The 21978-nt window shown below is 34.7% G+C and overlaps 2 protein-coding genes across 2 annotated transcripts in view; one reads left to right on the forward strand and one right to left on the reverse strand.

Annotated features, from left to right (window-relative positions):
• Positions 1-19296, reverse strand: part of LOC123681922 (leucine-rich repeat and guanylate kinase domain-containing protein-like) — a 214417-nt gene extending 195121 nt beyond the window's left edge. The window contains exons 1-5 of the mRNA XM_045620287.1: positions 19193-19296; positions 18777-19107; positions 11111-11322; positions 2434-2732; positions 518-768 (exon numbers count right to left, since the gene is read on the reverse strand). Coding sequence (XP_045476243.1) covers positions 518-768; positions 2434-2732; positions 11111-11322; positions 18777-19107; positions 19193-19282 — 1183 coding nt within the window. The 5' untranslated portion in view covers positions 19283-19296. The remainder of the gene's footprint in view (positions 1-517; positions 769-2433; positions 2733-11110; positions 11323-18776; positions 19108-19192) is intronic.
• On the forward strand, positions 15925-17159 carry LOC123681924. The gene is made up of 3 exons (XM_045620291.1): positions 15925-16065; positions 16119-16340; positions 16391-17159. Exons 2-3 carry the CDS (start codon positions 16161-16163, stop codon positions 17054-17056), a joined length of 846 nt encoding a protein of 281 aa, XP_045476247.1. The 5' UTR covers positions 15925-16065; positions 16119-16160; the 3' UTR covers positions 17057-17159.
• Positions 19297-21978: the final 2682 nt, after the last annotated feature.

The following is a 21978-nucleotide window of genomic DNA, read 5'->3' on the forward strand; positions in this document are numbered from 1 at the left end:
TTACTTTTAAGAGTTCGGTTCTTTGAATTTCTGGTATTTTTATGGGATGAAGTGTTCATAATGAAGAAACGGGGAGATGTGGATAAAATTTTGTGTACGGAGAAGATTCATCACATACATGAAAAACTATATCCCGAAATTCATTTTTTTCTATACAACCATTTCCGAGATATAACGGAAAATGACATTTTTTTATCGATTTTCAACAGCCTGTATCTTTTTAACCGGGCCGAATCGGAAAAAATGGTAAATGAAAAAAGGGTTTCTATTGACCTCAGGAATCTTCGGTTGAAATATATGTACAAGTCAAAGACTCACCCTGTATATATATATATATATATATATATATATATATATATATATATATATATATATATATATATATATATATATATATATATATATATATATATATATATATATTCTTTCGAGAAAGAGCAATACAAATTTTTAATTTCAAACAATGAAGCATATGAATCTCAGTATTAGCAGAGGAAATAATAATAATGAAAAATACCTATACGATTGTCTGAAATATCCAGCATTTGAAGGTATCTTGCTCGCTCTACGATTTGCAATGAGTTAATCATATTCCTTGCTAAACTCAACTTCTTCAATCTGAGCATTGTTTTCAATCCCACATCAGGGCCTACTTCGAACTTACTAATGATATTATTGTAAAGTGTCATACACTGTACCCGATCCAAATGACTCAAACCTTCCAATTTACTGATCCAATTGTAAGATAAATTGAGTCCTCTCAAGTGCCTGAAACAATAAAATACACACATTTCTATATTCTCTATTATTTCTATCAATTACAGATCCCTTTTCCATATACAAGGTGTCCCGGGAAGAACGCGACAAACGAATACCATGAATTGAGGTCATCATGGAGGACCCTTATCAAGAAGTTTCAATCGCCTGAGTGCCTTCGTTTGGGATATACAGGGTGATGTTCATCTTATGAGTGCAATTTCACTGTTGAATAACTCTTTAACTAATCAACCGAATATTTTAGAATTTTGAAGTAAAGTCGCCCTTTACTATCGCCTTTCTGCAATATTTCTGAATTCGGGTAAATTAGATCCGGACTAGGAAAATATCAGACTTCTCCTATTTTCGTCAATATTGGATCACCCTGTACGTGAACATCATGATTTTTTTTCGTTTTCGCGACCACAAAGAATTACTTCATTATGAAAATTCTAAATCTCTACTTGGCACGGTCATACAGAGTGATCAATAAACATTCCCTTATGAGTGAAATTTTTTTAGTTCAATAACTCTTCAATAAATCCACCGAATAATTTCATTTCAATAATCAATATTTAGGCAAATGCACCATTTGCCTAAATATTGATTAAAAATTTAAACATTTATTACTCTCTGATTTCTTAAGAGAAATAAGAAATTAATCGATGTTTAAATTTCAATCAATGTGTAGGCAAATGGTGCAACTGGCCCATAGAATTTTATAATGAATTAACATTTTGTGGATATGAATACGAAAAAAAATCATATTGTTCACGTTCAGTGTGATCCAATATTCATGAGAATAAATAAAGTCGATTTTAGAAATATTGAAGGAAGACATTCGCAAAAAGTAAAAAAACTGCAATTTCCAAAATGATTCTACCGATGAATTCAAGATTTATCGAACTATGAAATTTCTTTCATAAGGAACTGTCACCCTGTATGACAGTGGCAAGCAGAGTTTTAGAATTTTGATTATGAATTAATTCTTTGTGTTTACGAAAACGAAAAAAAATCATGATATTGACCTACAGGATGATCCAATATTCACGAAAATAGAAAAAGTCTAAAATCCTCCTAGTCCGGACCTGATTTTTTCGATTTCAGAATTATTGAAGGAAGCCGATAGTAAAATGTGACAAAACTTCAAAACTTGAAATTATTCGGTGGATTTATTGAAGAGTTATTGAACTAAAAAAAATTTCACTCATAAAGAAATGTTTATTAATCACCCTGTATGACCGTGCCAAGTAGAGATTTAGAATTTTTATAATGAATTAATTCTTTGTGGTTACGAAAAGAAAAAAAATCATGATGTTCACGTACAGGGTGATCCAATATTCACGAAAATAGGAAAAGTCTGAAATTTTCCTAGTTCGGATCTGATTTACTCGAATTCTAAAATATTGAAGAAAGGCGAAAGTAAAGGGTGACAAAACTTCAAAATTTGAAATTATTCGGTCGATTAGTTGAAGAGTTATCCAACAGTGAAATTTCATCCATAAGATGAACATCACCCTGTATATCCCAAACGAAGGCACTCAGGCGATTGAAACCTCTTGATACGGGTCCTCCGTGATGACCTCAATTCATGGTATTCGTTTGTCGCATTCTTCCCGGGACACCCTGTATTGCCTAGTAATAAGAAACAACATTAAAAATATGGTAATGACTCACTTCAAATTCTGCAAACCAGAAATAACTTCAATTTCGTTATGGGATAAATCTAAGACGATAAGCGACCAGAAGTCCGACAAGTCTCTTATGATCCTTATTTCATTTGAAGAAAGATTGACGTACATTAAGTTAAAAGGAGCCTTGAAATTGAGTACTTCCGTCAGCAAGTTAGAAGATGCATCCAAATACATCAAGAACGGCATTTGTCCTAAGGCTTCTAATGATGGTATACGATTTTTGGAAATATCTAAATATTGAAGGTAATGGAAATTCTTCATAGCGGATATCATATATAAACCCTGAAATATAAATAATACAATTGTGTCATCTAGTATGTTTTCATTGTAGTAAACTTATTGATAGAAATATCTTTCATTGGTCCATAAAAATATTATAAAGAGGAACCTTTTATTTGTATGTTTGTTTGTTGATATCAATCAATTTCAAAAATCGTTTCACCTACCGAGAGGCTGGGTTGCGCTAGGCGGTTAAGCGAGGATAGAGGCGAGATCGGGGAAGTTTGTTTTCCTTCATCGCCGCGCTACTGCGCAATCAATAAATAAAATTGGATATTGACGCATTCATAAGTTCGATATTTGTGAATAGTAATTTGTGGAATCAGAGAGATGCTTAACATCATAATTGATATATTTTGGACAAGTTATGGGATGCTGTAGCGGATGAAATGAAAAAAAACAAGTAATTAATCCGTGGGAGTGATAGGGTCGCGAATGAAATTAGGCCAGTTTTTCATTAATTTAGATTCAATTTTTCCCAGAATGTAGTCGTTGCCATATTCATACGGAAATATGAAAGAAATTTCTCTGGGTGATCGCGTAATTCTTTATACAAGTGATGAAATTCACTCCTAGATTTATTAATTTCGTGACCACTACAAGTTCTTCTATTTCATCATTTTTCATTTTCATTACATACCAGAGTTTCAATAACGAATTTTCTAACAGTATAAATCCATTTTTCGGAAACGCACCTCCTCTATAATAATCAAACTCGACTATCGCCTTGATTTCTTGTTCGCCTCACTATGAGATGACACCTCGTCATCGCCGCTACTCTCGAAAACCGCTATCCTCTCTGCTATCCTCTTCGCACCTCTTGGTCGCTTCATTATGTTCCTAGCCTAACCATCTCCGTTGCGGTCTTCCGACACTGCGTTTTGTTTGTCTTGGTCGCCAGTGTGTTAGCTTATTTGTCCACCTGTTATGATCTTGACGAGCCACGTGTCCCACCCATTACCATTTCAGATCTGACATGTGCTGTATTATATCTACGACTTTTGTTCTTTGTCGTATTTCTTCGTTTCTCACCTTATCTCCCAAACTCAACCCGAGCATCGCGCGTTCCATAACTCTCTGCGTTACCCTCAATTTACTTGTAGACTTTTTCGTGATGCCATTGTTTCAAGGTCATATGTCGCCACTGGCAGTATACAGGCATCAAAAACTCTTTTTTTAAAGTTTATGGGGTTGTTGCTGTTCCTGAATATATATTCAGTTTTCCAAAAGGTATCCATGTCAGTCTTTTTCGCCTGCTCAGCTCCGCTGTATGATTCTCTCTACCCAATCTTATTGCATGTCCAAGATAGATATATTTTGTTACATTCTCCAGCTTTGTAGAATGTAAATAGATGTCTTCTTCGATGTTACTCATTATCATGGTCTTCAATATGTTCATATTCAAGCCAACCTTTTCCGCAGCGTCCGCCAGTACTTCTAGCATTTCTAACAGTAATTGGGCATCACTGCTAATCAGGTCAATATCTGCAAACCGGGATGGTTCAGGTACGATCCATCGATGTTAACACCTTTTGTTTCCCAGTACAACGATTTGAGTTTATTCGTCGGTTTGTTTCATTCCTAGGTATTTATAAAGATCGTAATTGCTTCTATCTCCTCTCCATTGGAAAGAGCGATCTGTTCATCTTGGATTTTTCCTCGTACTATGCTAATAGTACGACACTTGTCCAGTCCGAATTTCATCCCCACGTCTTTCGAAAAATTTTCCACCAGTTTAACCATAATTTGCAAGTGGTTTTTGTTGCCTGTTATAAGTTTTAGATCATCCATGTAAAGCAAATGAATGAGTGCAATAGTATTTCTATTTCCTTTGACATTGAAACCTTTTTCAGTAGCATTCAGTTGTTTAGAAAGGGGGTTCAGTGCCAAGCAGAACCATAAGGGACTCAATGAATCTCCTTGGAAAATTCCCCTTTTTATTGGAATCTCTTTAGTAGTTATGTTCGCCGTAGAGAGTTCGATATTCGTTCTCCAGTTGCACATTGCATACTTCAGGAAGTTTATTGTAATTGGATCGATCTTGTATATTTCCAAAATTTTTGTCAGCCACCCATGTGGAATAGAGTCGAAGGCCTTTTTATAGTCAAAATATGTCATACAAAGATTTCTGTGTTTTTTGAAGGCTTGGTTGCATATGAAGGAACCTTAATAATATATAATAATGATAATTCAGCAGTGCCTTCGATCCCAGTGCATTCTTGGAACATTCTTTTTGCTGTGGTGTCATAATGTTATTTGTTTCGCAATGTTTGTAGATACGAGATGCTAAACATGATGTGATGATTTTATATATTGTTGGTAGGCATGTAATTGGTCTGTATTTTGATGGATCCGCTGTGTGTTGCAGATCCTTCGAGAGGAGGTAAGTGGTCCCTGTTGTTAAAAATTTGGGCATTTCCATTGGATTACTTATAACACCATTTATGGTTTCAACTAGCCTGCCGTGTATACACCAAAATTTTTTCAACCAAAAGTTGTGGATTCCATCTGGGCCGGGTGGTTTCTAATTGTGTGTGTTTTTCAATATTTCATAGAATTCTTCTATAGAAACTGCGTTATGCGGCATGTGTTCTATTGTCTCACAGGATTTCTCTTCACTTCTTATCCAATAAGCCTGGGAATTGTAGGGGGTTGATGTAGCTAGTTGATCTGTCCAAAAATTCTCAATATCCTCGACGGTTGTATAACTTCCTGGTGTTGCTGACATATTATTGTTTATCATTCTATAGAATTTTTTTTCGGAGTTTTCAAAAATCATATTATCCTATTTTCCTCTATAGCTCTCATTGTATCTTCTGAGTCTTTCGGAGTACACACTAAGATTTTTTTTCAGTAGTCTAAAATTTGTTGAGCATTTTCATTGTTTGGATCATACGTTGTATGTTGCCGGTGACGATCCAATGATCCATTATTATATTCACCATTTTTTGTAGTTTCCTAGGATTTGCAAATTGGGTGAGCCTCCCAATATCTTGGCGGATGCAATGAACTTTGTCTTCTAGCCTTTTTTGCCAGTGTGGTTTATTTTGTTGTTTTTTTTCTGGCTGGTTGCTGACTTTTAGGTTTTGGCTTCACATCTAGCACTGTTGCTATTGAAAATGCTGCACAGTATATGATGAGGTGTAATGATTCGAGATTATGGTAGTCAGAAAGATACTTGGGTATAATCTCCTTGTTGGTCATGACCAGAAGATGGGATAGTTTCTGTGCTCGGAATAATTTTGGCCCTTTGTCAGCATTCGCGGCTGACGCAATATGTCGTCTCAACTCCTGGCAATAATGTGAATGTGCCCAAGCGTAGTGATGAGCATTGCTCACGAACTACATTTTGCACTGCTGAGTTAGTTATCTATAAAGCGAGATTGAACAATTATTTCATCGGCAATGAAGTTACCAGTGATAATAAAAAACGTGCAATTCTCTTAAACATGTTGGATGAAGAATCGTACAAACTGATTTTCAACATGTGCAGCCCGGATGTCCCTGAATACATTCGATATGTTAATTTCACTCTTGGATAAGCATTTCATCCCAAGAAAATCAGTCCTAGTTGAACGTTTCAAATTCTTCGATAGCAAGAAAGGGAATAATGAAACAATTAAGGATTGGGCAGCGCGTGTGCGGAGCTTAGCTGTTTCCTGTGAGTTTGGAATGGAATTAGATATTTGTCTCCGAGACCGTTTTGTTTGTGGATTCGAAAAAGGTATTATACTGGACAGACTCCTGGAAGAGAAAAAGATATAACTTTCGAACAAGCTATCGGCATAGCAGAAAACAAGGTGGCGTCTTCGCAGAGCTACCAGATCGGCAACCCCGTGAAGATGGAACAGTTGTTACTTGTGCGCAGCCACTTCAATCGTCACGAGAGCAAACGTCACTTCAATTCCCAGAAAGGTTCCAGCGCCAGCGCAACGAATGGTGGTACAAATGACAAGTGTACAACCTTTGGAAAAATTGGTCATAATAAAGATAAGTGCTTCAAAAATTTATTTTGTTCTTTCTGTAAAAAGGAAGGCCATAATATTAATAATTGTTTCAAAATGAAAAAAGAACGAATAATGTTTCAAGATCTCATAATTACTTGCAAGATGAAAATGATAATTATGAAAATGAACCTTCTTCGTTTGTTGTCAATAATGCTAACAGTCAAAACAATGCATACTCACTAGAAGTAAAACTTGGTTCTTGTAATATTCTATTTCTAGTTGATACTGGAGCAAGTATCTTTTGCATTTCTGAAGATTTGTATTTAGAGAAATTTAGAATGTTCAAATTGAAACAGACTGATCGATGTCTCACTTTTTTTAATGGAACCAAGGTAGAGCCTCTAGGTATTTTGAATATTTCGAATTTAAAAGAATTGTAACTAATATGAATTTTTATGTCTTTAAAAACGGTGGCCCACCAATATTGGGTAGAGATTTCTTGAATATATACAATATTGGCTTTTCAAATTTGAATTTCATGAATGAAATAATTAATATTAAAACAAATGCTCTGATAAATCAATTCTCGAATCTCTTTTCTGAAGGAGTAGGATTATTCAATAAGTCAAGCTTAAGTTTAAAGTTGAAAAATACCAATGTTACTCCTAAATTTCATAAGGCCCGTCCTTTTCCATATGCTTTAAAATCGCCAGTTGAAGTTGAAATTAATCGCCTTCTTTCACTAGGTATCATCTCACCGGTAGACTATAGTCAGTGGGGCACTCCGGTAGTACCAGTGTTGAAGAAAAATGGTGCAGTCAGACTTTGTAGAGATAACAAGGTGACAATAAACCCCCACATTGAAATAGATCAACATCCATTACCAAGAATTGAAGATCTGTTTGGTTGTCTACAGGGAGGAGTTCAATTTTCCAAATTAGACTTATCAGACGCGTATCAACAAGTAGGTTTGGATGATGATTCAAAAAATCTCACCACTATTGTAACTCATAAAGGTTTATTTATATACAATAGACTTACTTATGGAATTGCTTCAGCGCCCTCTAAATTTCAGAAATTGATGGAATCACTGTTGAGCGGAATTGATGGCGTGACAGTATTTTTAGACGATATTCTTATTACGGGAAAAGACGAAAAGGAACATTTTAATAGACTTAAATTAGTTTTGTCAATTTTAGAAAATTCCGGTCTCAAGTTGAGCATCTCTAAATGTAAATTTTTTCAAGTTTCAATTGAATATTTGGGATATAAAATTGATAGGGAAGGTCTTCACAAGTGAGAATAAAGTCGCGGCAATTTTGAAGGTCCAGAAACCAAGTAACATAACTGAATTAAAATCATTTCTAGTTATGGTAAATTATTATGGAAAATTTATCCGAAATATTTCTTCGATTTTATGTCCATTACATCGTTTGTTTAGAAAGGATGTAAAATGGTTTTGGTCGAAAGATTGTGACCAAGCTTCTGACAGAATCAAGTTATTGCTTAGTTCAACAGAAGTTTTGGTACATTTCAATCCTGAATTAGATATTAGATTAACAGTAGACGCTAGTTCACACGGATTAGGGGCTATTTTAAGCCATCAATACCCATCAGGAATTGAAAAACCAATTGCTTATGCTTCAAGGTCACTTTCAAAAAGCGAAAAAAGTTATAGTCAGATAGAAAGAGAAGGTTTAGCTATTATTTTCGGAGTGCATAAGTTTCATCAATATCTCTATCCAAAAAAATTCAAGTTGATTACAGATAATAAACCTCTGATGACAATTTTCTGACAAAATAAGCCAATCCCTCAATTTTCTGCTAATAGGTTGAGGCGTTGGGCTGTGATTCTATCGAATTACCAATACGAAGTCGAATACGTCAAATCGGAGAATAATACGGCGGACGCATTATCTAGATTATCGGAATTCGAATCCGATAGTTAATAATACCAATAAACCTAGATGTAGTTGAAAGGGAAACTGCCGATGATAAAGGGATGAGTCAGGTCATTGAATTTATGAAGATAGTGTGGCCAAAGTACGTTAGTAACAATATGATCAAACCATATTATGCCAGACGTTCAGAATTTGCAGTGTCTAATAAATGTTTATTCTGGAATCATCGCATAGTGTTGTTCCAGTAAAGTTACGACATATTTTTCTCAGAACATTGCATTTCGGTATTGTTAAATCAAAAAATATTGCAAGGGCACATTTTTGGTGGCCAAATCTTGATAAGGATATAGAAAATTATGTTGAGCGGTGCGAAAGTTGCAGAAAGAATTTATTTAATCCCGCTAAGGTTCCGTTGGCAACCTGGTCGTGGCCAGGTGAAGTTTGGGAAAGGTTACATATTGATTATTTTGGACCTTTCTCCAGGAAGTATTATCTGATCATATTAGATGCGCATTCGAAATGGGTCGAAGTTTTTGAAACTTCAACGACATGTTCGGAAGCGACGATTAAGATGCTTAGGAGTTGTTTTGCCAGATTCTGTTCACCAAAAACGGTAGTATCAGACAACGCTACTTATTTCACATCTGAACAGTTCGAATTTTTTTTGAAAAAGAATAATATTAAGCATGTTTTGATCCCACCATATCATCCAGAATCTAATGGTGCAGCTGAAAATTGTGTAAAAACAGTTAAAAATGGTATCAAAAAGGCTATGAGCGAAAAAACCTCTTTAGACACCAATACAGTTCTTTCTAGGTTTCTTTTTGACTATCGAACTACTGAACATTGCACTACCGGAGTAAGCCCTGCTCAAATTATGTTCGGTAGAAACTTGAGAACAAGATTCAATGCTCTGTTGTATAAACCATCTAAAGAATTAGCTAATAAGGTACATTGTAAACAGCAAGATCAAAAAAATATTATAAAGAAAAAAATTGTGTCGATTACCAAGTAAATGATTTAGTTTTGGTAAAAGATTATCGAGACGTTGATAAATAAATTGGATTAAAGGTAAAATTAGGAGAAAAATTGGTAGAGTAACATTTCTAGTCCATATTTTAGAGTTAGACAGATGTTGGAAACGTCATGCTAATCAATTGAGAAAAACTTCAGAGAATATTGTTTACCCATCGGAGAGAATTGTTAGTAATTTTGAACAAGAAACAAAGAATAAAAATGTATTTGAAAATGATGAAAATATATTTGAAAGTAATGAAAATGTATTTGAAAGTAATGAAAATGTATTTGAAAGTAATGAAAATGTATTTAAAAGTAATGCAAATGTATTTGAAAGTAATGAAAATGTATTTGAAAGTAATGAAAATGTAATATTAGATAAGACTGATAGACCTAAGAGAGTGAGAAAGCCTCCAGAGAGATTCCAAGCTGAATAATGTTTAATGGATATATGTTTTTAGGATATTTTGCTGTGATAAATTTTGATGTGATATGTTAAATTTTCATTGATCAATTTGTGATATTCTTTTGAGTGCTTATAACTAAAATAAGTTAAATTGACTTATGTTGGATTGTGATATTTTTAAAAATTCATATAACTCAGATTTTCTCGTAGAGGGCAAGAATGATTAATATTGTCATGCGCTAAACCCCCCACTTAATCTTGTTGTATCCAACTGTTTTCCGTTGCAAAAGCAGATCAGTTGTATTGTAGCACATGAATGAATAAAGTGTACGTCGTAGTCGTAGTCATTGCTATTTATTCAATACACCACAGGTATAAACCCAGTTCAAAAAGTATGCCATCTCAGACACATTTCCCCTACACATGCTACCGCGTGGCAATTTGTTCGCTCTTAGGTATTGGTGAGTTGTGCTCATCTTCCACATCTCATCAATAAAACTGGTTTGGGGAGTTATTGTGAGCCTTTCAATTAAAATTCAATTAAAAATGTACTCAAACACCGACTAGGGATTTTACAGTCATCGAGAAAATGAGGGAGGTTTTTAATGATTTTGATTATGGCGTTTGCCAAAACTATGTGGCTCATGTTGAAAAAGCTGACGATGAATACTTATTTATTTCTAATTCTAATTCTAATTTCCAATCAAATCTATTCCCCCAGTTACTTTCAAAATCAATAATAATGATACGTCATTAGATATTACTGTCATAACACTGAAGAAAAGTTGTTTGGTGGAATATGAAAAGGACTAGGTGAGATTAATCAATATAATTACCACTTCATTTTCTGATCAATTTCATCAATGTTATTACTAGTTTGCCTTATCTTCGGGCAGAACATTTTCAAGTTCTTCTAAAACACTTTACTGTACTTATAATTAAAATGACATAGTAGCATTAATGATGTGATAATAAAAGCTATTTGCGTCTCAAATTATCTGAAAGAATGGACATCAGTGTTCAATATAATGGCATAAATATTATTTCCAACAATATTATAAACGTTCTGCTGCAACACGTTTGATATAAAATAGAACTTATCAAACTCACCTTGTCTGCCAATACACATTTGCATAAAACATATTCATCAGTTTCAGGGGCTCTATCCAAGTAGCTGCTACAGGCTGCAGTAATGCGGTCAGTTAATATGCCATCTTCTTCCTCTTCTGTCAATTGAAGATCGTTGTATGTCACCAGTTTCCTTGTGTACCTCTCCCCATCATCCCACGCAGAGTACTCATAGGCATGACTACCCCAGTTGGCTAATGATAAATTTCAATTAAGTTTTCAAAGTGATCGCAAAATGTGCTCTTTATAATAAATGAGGAAAGCAGTGACGTTAGGTTAGAAGCTTTTTAACGCTCTTTCTTTCATGCGCCAATTATAGCCTTTGTAGGACTAACTGTATATTTTCATTGTACAGGGTGGGCAAATTTCGATGTTTTAGCACTACAACTATTAAACCTGAGGTGATAGACAAAATCTGATACCCTATTCTCTTTTTTCTCTTTTTCTGAGAAACTAACAAGGGCAGTATTCATTTTTGGCCACCTTCGTTTGTTTTCGAGTAGTAAGCGAAAATTGGAAAAATGGCGATATCGAAAAACTTTTATATCTCCGCTAATAATGATGCTAAACAAACTCTCTGACGTATCGGTCGCAGGTTCATCCATTCGAATGTAACACAGAACTGCACCAGATGGAAAGTGATATGTCATGAAAATTATAATTTTATTTCTTTAATCAGGTTCGAATATACGATGTTCAGTGAACCTATATCAGACCGCGCATTGATTGAATTCGGGTGTCTCTTGATGAAGAGCATCTCTTTGAAATTACGTTTGAACCAATTGTTCTCCCTGGTCAGAATTTTCGCGTCATCAAAATCAAACTGATGTCCCTCAGACATGGCATGCTGTGCAAGCGCAGTTGTGTTGGATTGTTTCATGCGATCTGATTGATGTTGTTTAATCCTGGTACCAAAATACTGTCTAGTTTGTCCGATATATGCACCTGTACAATCTTTACAATTGACTTTGTAAACCAAACCCGATTGCCTGTAATCTGGATCCTTGTCCTTAAGTTGGGAAAATAGTTTTCCGACGGTCTTATTATAATATGAGACGATAATTGATGACGAATTCCTTATAACTTTGATCAACCTCTGGCTTAATCCCGGTGTATAAATAAGTTTATTGTACTTTTTATCAGCACCATCCGAGTCAGGGGGACAACTAGGAGTCACCATAGGAGTAGAAGTGTGAAAAATTCTACTAACAAGGCTTCTCGGGACCCATTCTGAATGAGTAAAGTTGCTTGCTCTCTAAAATTTTTTGTATGGAATGACTCGTGAGACATACCGAGGATCTTATGTTTTATGGATTTGATTATTGCAATTTTTTGGGAAGTGGTATGTAACGAACTGAAATGTAATGTTCTGTGAGAAGCAATAGGCTTAGAGTATAAATCCGTCTTCAAGTGTCCGCCCTCTCTTATGATCCAGACATCCAAAAACGGAATTCTACCATTTTCTTCAATTTCATGTGTGAATTGTAGGTCACAATGAAAGCTGTTAAAAATTCTCAAAACAATTTCTATTTTATCACGAGGGACCGCCATGATTATGTCATCAACATAGACAAAGATAAAAGGTATAAAAAAGTCCAATGACAACAGAACAAACTTGATGAGACTGTTCATAATTAATTCAGCTAAAATCGGTGAAGCCGGGTTGCCCATAGCCGAGCCTCTGACCTGTGCATAAAATTTTCGATTATACTGAAAATAACTATTTTTGAACACGAAGTTGACTATCGTAACGATGATATCTAGAGGAATATCTATAAAATTCCTGAATACACGCCAGTTTTCATGTAACAATCGTATCACTAGATCTTGGGGAATATTCGTAAAAAGAGATTTCACATCCACGCTTATCAAGACATACCCCTCGGGACTGTCTGGTATAGTACCAATTCTAGAAATGAGATCAACAGAGTTTTTAATCGAGTACGAGAATAAGGGTCTGATTTTTCCCAACATAGCGCAAAGAAACTTCGAAATATTATATGTAGGTGCATTACAACAAGATACTACCGGTCTCAGTGGATAACCTACCTTATGAACTTTAACTAGACCATAAATTTTAGGGGGAATGGAATTATATTTTCTCAACTTTTTTCCTTCACTATCTGTTATCAGCAAACAAGTTTCCAAATGTTTGACAAGTTTGTTAGATTCAACCTGGATCTTGATTGTTGGGTCTGATTTAAGAGGTTTATACGTTACAGAATCTGAAAGCAAATCCATCATTTTTTGTTCATATTCAACTCTATCTATGATATTAAAACAGTTTTGTTGCCTTTGTCTGCATTAACCACATATATGTCTGGATTGTTTTTGGGGTAATTACGAGTTTTCTTGAAAATATACAGTAAATATCTGTGAAAAATATCAGATGAATTGGTTTTGAAGTTCTTATAAAAACCGTAGATTATATTACATAATGTTGCACGTAAACCATTCTTATCATCATTATTAAGGCTATCATGAGACATAATAAAGTTTTCAATATCCGACAACAAATCCAACTAAGGGAAATCTTTAATATCATATGGAAGAGAAAATTTAGGACCCAATGATAATAGCTTGGTCACAAAATCAGGAATTTGTTTGGTGGTCAGGTTCATGAACCAACTAGATTGCGTAATCAAAGATGGAATTGTAACAAGTTTAGTTAGCTGGTGAAACTTTTTGACATTACAATCGCGAACTCGTCTGAATGTCAAGTGAAAAAATTTATCTTGATATTTCATGAAATTGTTTACTACATCATGTGGAACTGAATCGCCAATAACATTCTTATGATGTGCAATATTTTTCCAATTTTCCAATTGGATCCTAAAACAAAAAAAAAAAAAAAAGAAGCAGAAAGGAGTACTAAATATTAGTTTTCATTATATCGATTTGAAGTTAACTACCCATTCTAAAAACGAATCTGAAACTGAATGGATAGCTTGGAAACCATCATGAAATTTATAAATCGGATAATCATTCACCAAGTGGTCAATGGTCTCTTCTACACCACACTCACATAGTGGGCTATCAATAGAATGCCATTTGAAGAGGGTACTATTACAACGACCATAATAAGCTACGTAAAAATATTGCGGTTTTTATAAGAACTTCAAAACCAATTCATCTGATATTTTTCACAGATATTTACTGTATATTTTCAAGAAAACTCGTAATTACCCCAAAAACAATCCAGACATATATGTGGTTAATGCACACAAGGCAACAAAACTGTTTTAATATCATAGATAGAGTTGAATATGAACAAAAAATGATGGATTTGCTTTCAGATTCTGTAACGTATAAACCTCTTAAATCAGACCCAACAATCAAGATCCAGGTTGAATCTAACAAACTTGTCAAACATTTGGAAACTTGTTTGCTGATAACAGATAGTGAAGGAAAAAAGTTGAGAAAATATAATTCCATTCCCCCTAAAATTTATGGTCTAGTTAAAGTTCATAAGGTAGGTTATCCACTGAGACCGGTAGTATCTTGTTGTAATGCACCTACATATAATATTTCGAAGTTTCTTTGCGCTATGTTGGGAAAAATCAGACCCTTATTCTCGTACTCGATTAAAAACTCTGTTGATCTCATTTCTAGAATTGGTACTATACCAGACAGTCCCGAGGGGTATGTCTTGATAAGCGTGGATGTGAAATCTCTTTTTACGAATATTCCCCAAGATCTAGTGATACGATTGTTACATGAAAACTGGCGTTTATTCAGGAATTTTATAGATATTTCTCTAGATATCATCGTTACGATAGTCAACTTCGTGTTCAAAAATAGTTATTTTCAGTATAATCGAAAATTTTATGCACAGGTCGGAGGCTCGGCTATGGGCAACCCGGCTTCACCGATTTTAGCTGAATTAATTATGAACAGTCTCATCAAGTTTGTTCTGTTGTCATTGGACTTTTTTATACCTTTTATCTTTGTCTATGTTGATGTCATAATCATGGCGGTCCCTCGTGATAAAATAGAAATTGTTTTGAGAATTTTTAACAGCTTTCATTGTGGCCTACAATTCACACATGAAATTGAAGAAAATGGTAGAATTCCGTTTTTGGATGTCTGGATCATAAGAGAAGACGGATTTATACTCTAAGCCTATTGCTTCTCACAGAACATTACATTTCAGTTCGTTACATACCACATCCCAAAAAATTGCAATAATCAAATCCATAAAACATAAGATCCTCGGTATGTCTCACGAGTGATTCCATACAAAAAATTTTAGAGAGCAAGCAACTTTACTCATTCAGAATGGGTACCCGAGAAGCCTTGTTAGTAGAATTTTTCACACTTCTACTCCTATGGTGACTTCTAGTTGTCCCCCTGACTCGGATGGTGCTGATAAAAAGTACAATAATAGTTATTTATGTATCAAGGGAGTTAAGAGGGTTTTAACCACAGAGGGCAACAGATTTCAATCCCGAGGGACGTAAGTCCCGAGGGATTGTTGCGTTGCCCGAGGTGGTTAAAATCCAATAACTCACAAGATAGATAATTAATTTTATTTCATACTGCATGAAATATAAAAACCAAATTGTTTTGGTTTTCAGAACAAAACGAATTATCTTTATTAAGAATTAAGTAGGCATAGTTGCCATGGAAATGTCACTGACAACATTGTAGATATTTGTCATATCGTGTTTCTCATCATATTCAAATTTGTGAAAATGAATGCAAACTCAGAGAGAATTGAGATTTCAAGAGATTTGTTGGAAAAGGCTGAAAAAGCTCGTTCCGTACTACTCGGAACGAGCTTTTTCAGCCTTTTCCTTTTTGTACTTAAGTTCCGACTTTGTCGGTAACTTAAGTACAAAAAGGAATATGACAAATTTCTGCAGTGGATGGAAGTTAACCGTATGGATAGTAAAAACACGAGTGAAACTGTAATGTTGGCGTATTTTCAAGAGATGGTATCTATTTATTCTTTTAGTCTAATATGTGAATTGGTTTATTTTTCTTACAGTCTGAATTGTATAGTCCTAATTCGCTGTAGACTAAGTGGTCAATGTTAAAATTGATGATGAGAATACATGATGACATAGATGGAAGTGAATTTCACGAATTGGAAGCGTTTCTCAAACGCAAAAGTAAAGGCTATGAGCCAAAAAAGTCTCAAGTGTTTAGTCGGGAAGATATTGTCAAATTTTTGAAGAATGCGTCTGATCAAAAATACTTACTTCATAAGGCATGTAATGCAAACTGTAACGATTGCACATTTATTGTTCTGTTTCACAGGTAGTTTTGATTATGGGTTATTTCGGGGGCTGTAGATGTCAAGAACTTTTGAATATGAAAATTAATCACATCGAAGATAGGGGCTCTGTTATGGTGGTTGACATTCCGGAAAGTAAAACAGATATTCGTAAGAGATTTACTATTGTGGAAGAAAACGAGTTCTCTGCATTGAGTCTAGTGAGGAAGTATATGCTTCTACGTCCATCGGGCCCGGAAAGATTTTTTCTAACGTATCGAGGAAAACGTTGCTCAGTTCAACCGGTTGGAAAAAATACATTCGGGAAAATTCCAAGCAAAATTGCTAGTTTTTTGGAATTGTCGAATCCAGAAGCATTCACAGGACATTGTCTGCGAAGGACTTCTGCGACTGCCTTGGTCAATGCAGGAGCAAATATGACAACATTGAAGAGACATGGTGGATGGCGAAGTTCAACGGTGGCAGAAGGGTATTTGGCCGACAGCATGGAATTGAAAAACAAAACTGCAAGAATGTTAGCTGGCATGTCAGATGAAAGAAGGGAAACAACTTCATGTTTGAATACAGTCATTAACAGTGACAACCGTTTAATAGAAAATCCTTGCAATTCGGGTAACAACTTTAATGGTAAATTCGACAACTGTCGGTTTATTTTTGTGAACACTTTAGAGGGAGTTAAAGATCTATAACTGCCCTGTTTAACTCCCAAGGGAGTTATGACAATGTTTATAGTTACGGTAACTAAGCATTTATGCCTTTGTAATGTATCAGTATGAAATAAATAAAATTATAATTTTCATGACATATCACTTTCCATCTGGTGCAGTTCTGTGTTACATTCGAATGGATGAACCTGCGACCGATACGTCAGAGAGTTTGTTTGGATCCCCGAAATGAAAGAAAATTGTTATTTTTATTTTCTCCACGAATTTGAATTTCTTCAAATGATTCACATCGTAATTTCTTATTCACAAGGTGAGCTGGTGTAATTTTCATTTGCGTTTTTTATGTTCCAGTTTCGAATGTTCATTGTTTGTTTTTTCAATTGTAATACAGGGTGAGCCTGTGTGTTTGTTCTATATTGTGTTGTTTGCTGAGAGTAAATTTGTTGTTAGTTCATATTCCAGATCTCATGCTGCCCATTACTAATTTAGGTAAAATTGTTTTTAGCCTGAGGAAGGGAATAAATTTCCCGAAACGTTGCTGCTGAATAAATTATACATAAATAGTTCCTTGTGACTGATACTTTCACCTATTCAAAAGATTAATCATTCATACACATGTAAAATTAATATTTGAACTACCTCCTGTTAAAAACGAATCACTCTTTCATTTGAGAAAACTTCTAGGCAATTTCAATAAAAATATTCGATCATTAAAAGCTCTTAATCAACCCATTGAAAGCTGGGATACTCTTTTAGTTTATATATTGTCATCAAAATTGGATTCAATTACCAAAAGAGAATGGGAAGAATACGTGAACGCAAATCTAGATAAAAAAAACACTTCCCACAATATCAGAGTTGACTGATTTCCTGTCTAAAAGATGTCAACTTTTGGAAACAATTGAAAACAAAAGCAAACCTTCAACTAATCCCTATCGAGAAACAAAATACATACAAATTTAGCAACTCAAAAGCAAACATATTCATTTTGTGGAGAAAATCATTTCAATTATAAATGTCATAAATTCTTAGAAATGTCTACAAACGAAAGATTAGAAGAAGTTAAGAGAACCAAGCTTTGCACCAATTGATTGAGAGATAATCACTCGCAATCAAAATGCAAATCACTTTCTAATTGCCGAATTTGTAAGAAAAGGCACAATACGTTACCCCATAACAATACTAAAAGCGATACTAAAAGTCCAAATTTCTCGGTAGCTGACGCATCTAGTAATTATTCTGTACCTACTCAGGTAGAAGAAAATGATAATCCAAAAACCCATCAACCAAATTCGACTTTCACTTCAATATTAGAAAATAAGTCGACTAATTCTCTATTCTCAGAAAGTTCTCAGGTAATATTACCAACAGCTAAAATTAATATTTTTGACTCAAACATACACTGGTTCAAGAGTCTTCTGATCAACTATTCTCCTTAATAGCCTAAAGGTCTACAAAAAACAAAACTAACATTTGATATTAACCAGTAATCATTTTTATACATTCAAATATCTAATGGTGTTTTAAATTTGATATGTTTTTATTCATTTAACTGCTGAGATATTATGGATGTTCATTAGAACAGTTACGGCCGTGTGCACCGAAGAATGTATTTCAAGATTATTTAACTCGAGTTAAATCTTTATTTCCGTCGCAGTTATCAAATAATCTTGTATTAGATTCTTCGGTGGACATGGGCTTCAGTCTAGCATAAACAAAGTTTGGTAATTTGAACAATACCTACCACCCAGATGAACATTCGTCCAATGAATATCCCTATTAAAATTGGGAACTCCATAGAACTTATCCGCCATCCTGTCATACAAAGCATGACTGGCATCCTCACTTATACAAGACGAACTAGTATGACTTTGACTAAGCACATCAGATTCGAACAAGGAGGAAGTTTTCAGATAGTTTATTTTAGACAGATCATGGCTCACCGTTGACACATTACCATCTTCTTTTTTCAGAGGACCTTTCGTTTTGAGTACGCTTGAAGTAATAAGTTTGGTTGCTTTTCGGTCTTTATAATCTTCGCTTGACATTTTGGAACTCTCAAAAAATGGCAATCGCTGAAAAGACGATTCTATTATTTATTATTCTACTCCATAGAATAATAAATAAGATGCATCGAAAACCAGGTGTATCTACTCATACCGGTAAAACTTTCAGACGAAACGGGAGATTTTTCAAATTTATATCTACTTGATTTCGAGAGATCGCGTCAGTTTCAGATGGGACATACATCGTTTATATTTGACATTTCTCTCAATTCTCGGCACTCCTATTTTATATTCTATGCTCGTGAAAATCTTCTAGACTCTGTCATTATATTCCATTAATTCCATTAAAATTCGATATTTATTATGTTAGGTCGTTAAGTCTAAAATCAGTTTTTAAACGGCAAATGACAGGAATTCGAAAATTTCTGAATAGCGTCACCTTAAAGAACTCTGGTGAAGCAGAATACAAAAGCAACAGGTCCATATCTCAAAAAGTCTGAAAAAAATCGAATCAGTACACACACTAGGGAGTCTTTGCCGAAAACGGTTATTCTGTTTGGTTCAATAGTTCTCAAGTTCATAAAATTGATGCACAGCTTAACGTTTCTATGAGAATTATCAATGGAACTATAAGATCCACACCTTTAGATTGGTTACCAGTGCTATCACATATACTTCAGCCTCATATTCCTAGACAGGTCTCAGTCAAGAAAGTGTCTTTAGTAATAGTCTAATCATTGATCCTTCAGAGAATGTTCTAGATTTAAATCCTCCTAGGAAAATTTGGTGTATTTTAAATCGACTTAGGACTGGTCATGGTCATTGTAATAGTTATGCTCTTCAAATGGCATTTTGATAGCCCACTACGTGACTGTGGTGTCGAAGAAACCATTGGTGAATACTTGTCCAATTCATAAATTTCATGGTGGTTTCCAAGCTATCCTTGTGGGCACACATAATAAAGTATAGATACAATTGCAGTTTTATATCCTTAATTTAATCTTCCCTTGTAATTATATCGTTTCAGCTGACCGAACCACATATATCAGAGATATTTCTCTGATAATTCTTGGATTTTACGAGCCCTAATTACGAGAATTCTTCTTATTTACGTAGTCTCCGACTTGAAAATGGATCCCATCAAAGAAGATGATTTTTCAATGAAAATTCGAATCATTTTGAGGCATTTGATTCACTAGCGCGAAAATATTCTTATTTCTTAGTATCGAGTATTATGGTTGAATATGTCCTACATAAATACTACCTTAAGACGAACAAGTTGCCGATGGATGCTGGGATTGCTCGGTCATAAAAAATATACAATTGTGCTACTCGAAAAATTTCAATAGAATCTATCTGGCTTCAAAATTTCCGATTTAATAACAGATTTTTCAAAAATCAATCTTGTTATCATCATTCACGTGTTTGATTGATCGGACGAATGACTCGACTAATTCAAAATAATTAACAAAATTATATGAAATGGATTTAGAAACTGCCAACTAAATAACCCTTGAATGTGAATCAAAGATATGGAAGAAGAAATTATCGAGAATCCTCGATTCAAAACTTGTGCAATATCGGTATACTTCCTTAATATGATAGGAAGTTATATTTCCTAACATATCGATACTACGCAAAATATTTTTCCTACAACTGTTATGGAAAGTACCGTATTCTTCATAGCTTACTCAGTTTCAAAATGATGGAACTATTGCTCATACTGTGAGAAATATTATTTCATACGGCACTTTGCCCACACCTCGCTTGATAGACCAATGAAATTGGTCTTTTGAAAAGTCGTTTTCCTACAATTGCTATTAAAAGTAGCGTATTCTTTATAGCTTACTTAATTTCAAAACTATGTATTGCTCATACTGCGGGAAATATTATTTCTCACGGCACTTTGCCCACACCTCGCTTGGTAGACCAATGAAATTGGGCTTTTGAGTCATTTCTATGGAAATGCAATAAATTCGCAAATATTGTAAACGAAGGCCATTTTGATTTGAATCAAGTCCATTACTTGAATTATTGAAATTCGTGCAGTTGTAGGAAAAAAATTGTGTGCAACATGTGGAGAAAGTCCTTTTCTCGCTCATGTGTTTGCGGCATAAACTTCCACAGTCGCGAGAAACGTTAGACTTTCCCCAATTGTTGCACAATATACGATTCTATAGTTATGCAAGAAATGAACAGATACTGTCAACGAATGTCATTTTGAATTGAATCGGGTGCATTTCTTGAATTATTCAAATTTTGTGCAGTTCTAGGAAAAGTATAGTCTGCAACATGTGGTGACTGTTTTTTTCTCACTCGTGTGTTTGCGAAAATGTTGGACTTTCCCCACTTGTTGTAGAATATACTATATTAGGTACGTTACCAGTATCGACCGTCACGCTGAAAAGAACTCAAGAGACTGAAAACGTCTTTAGAATAAGATCCACACCATGTCTAGATCTGACGTGGTTTACCGCATTCCATGTGAGAACTGTGAGTCTGTGTATGTTGGACAGACATCACAATGTTTAAAAAGACGGTATCTCAATACATAAGAGTGACGCCAGATTACGACCTGATAGATGTGCATTGGCTAGCCATTCGTCCTCTCTAGACCATAATTTTAAGTTTGATGAAGTTGAAATATTATGTACCAATTCCAACTATAATAAAAGAAGTTTCCTTGAAATGTGTTTCATAAATGAAAATGAAAATAATATAAATAAGAACACTGACTTAAAGAATTTGAGTGTTGTATTGTAACGCCCTTTTTGCGTCACTGGCGCCTCTGCCAATTGCCCTTCAGCACTTTGCAGTAGTATCTCGAGCGCCAGTCAATTTTAGGGAGAAATTGACAAACCTTACCAGGGCAGCTTAGTGAAGACAGGATTCGGTGTCACCTAGGATGGTAGCGGTGACCAAGTAACAAACAACGCAACA

Source organism: Harmonia axyridis, chromosome 6 (genome assembly GCF_914767665.1).
Source record: "Harmonia axyridis chromosome 6, icHarAxyr1.1, whole genome shotgun sequence".
Taxonomy (NCBI): Eukaryota; Metazoa; Arthropoda; class Insecta; order Coleoptera; family Coccinellidae; genus Harmonia; species Harmonia axyridis.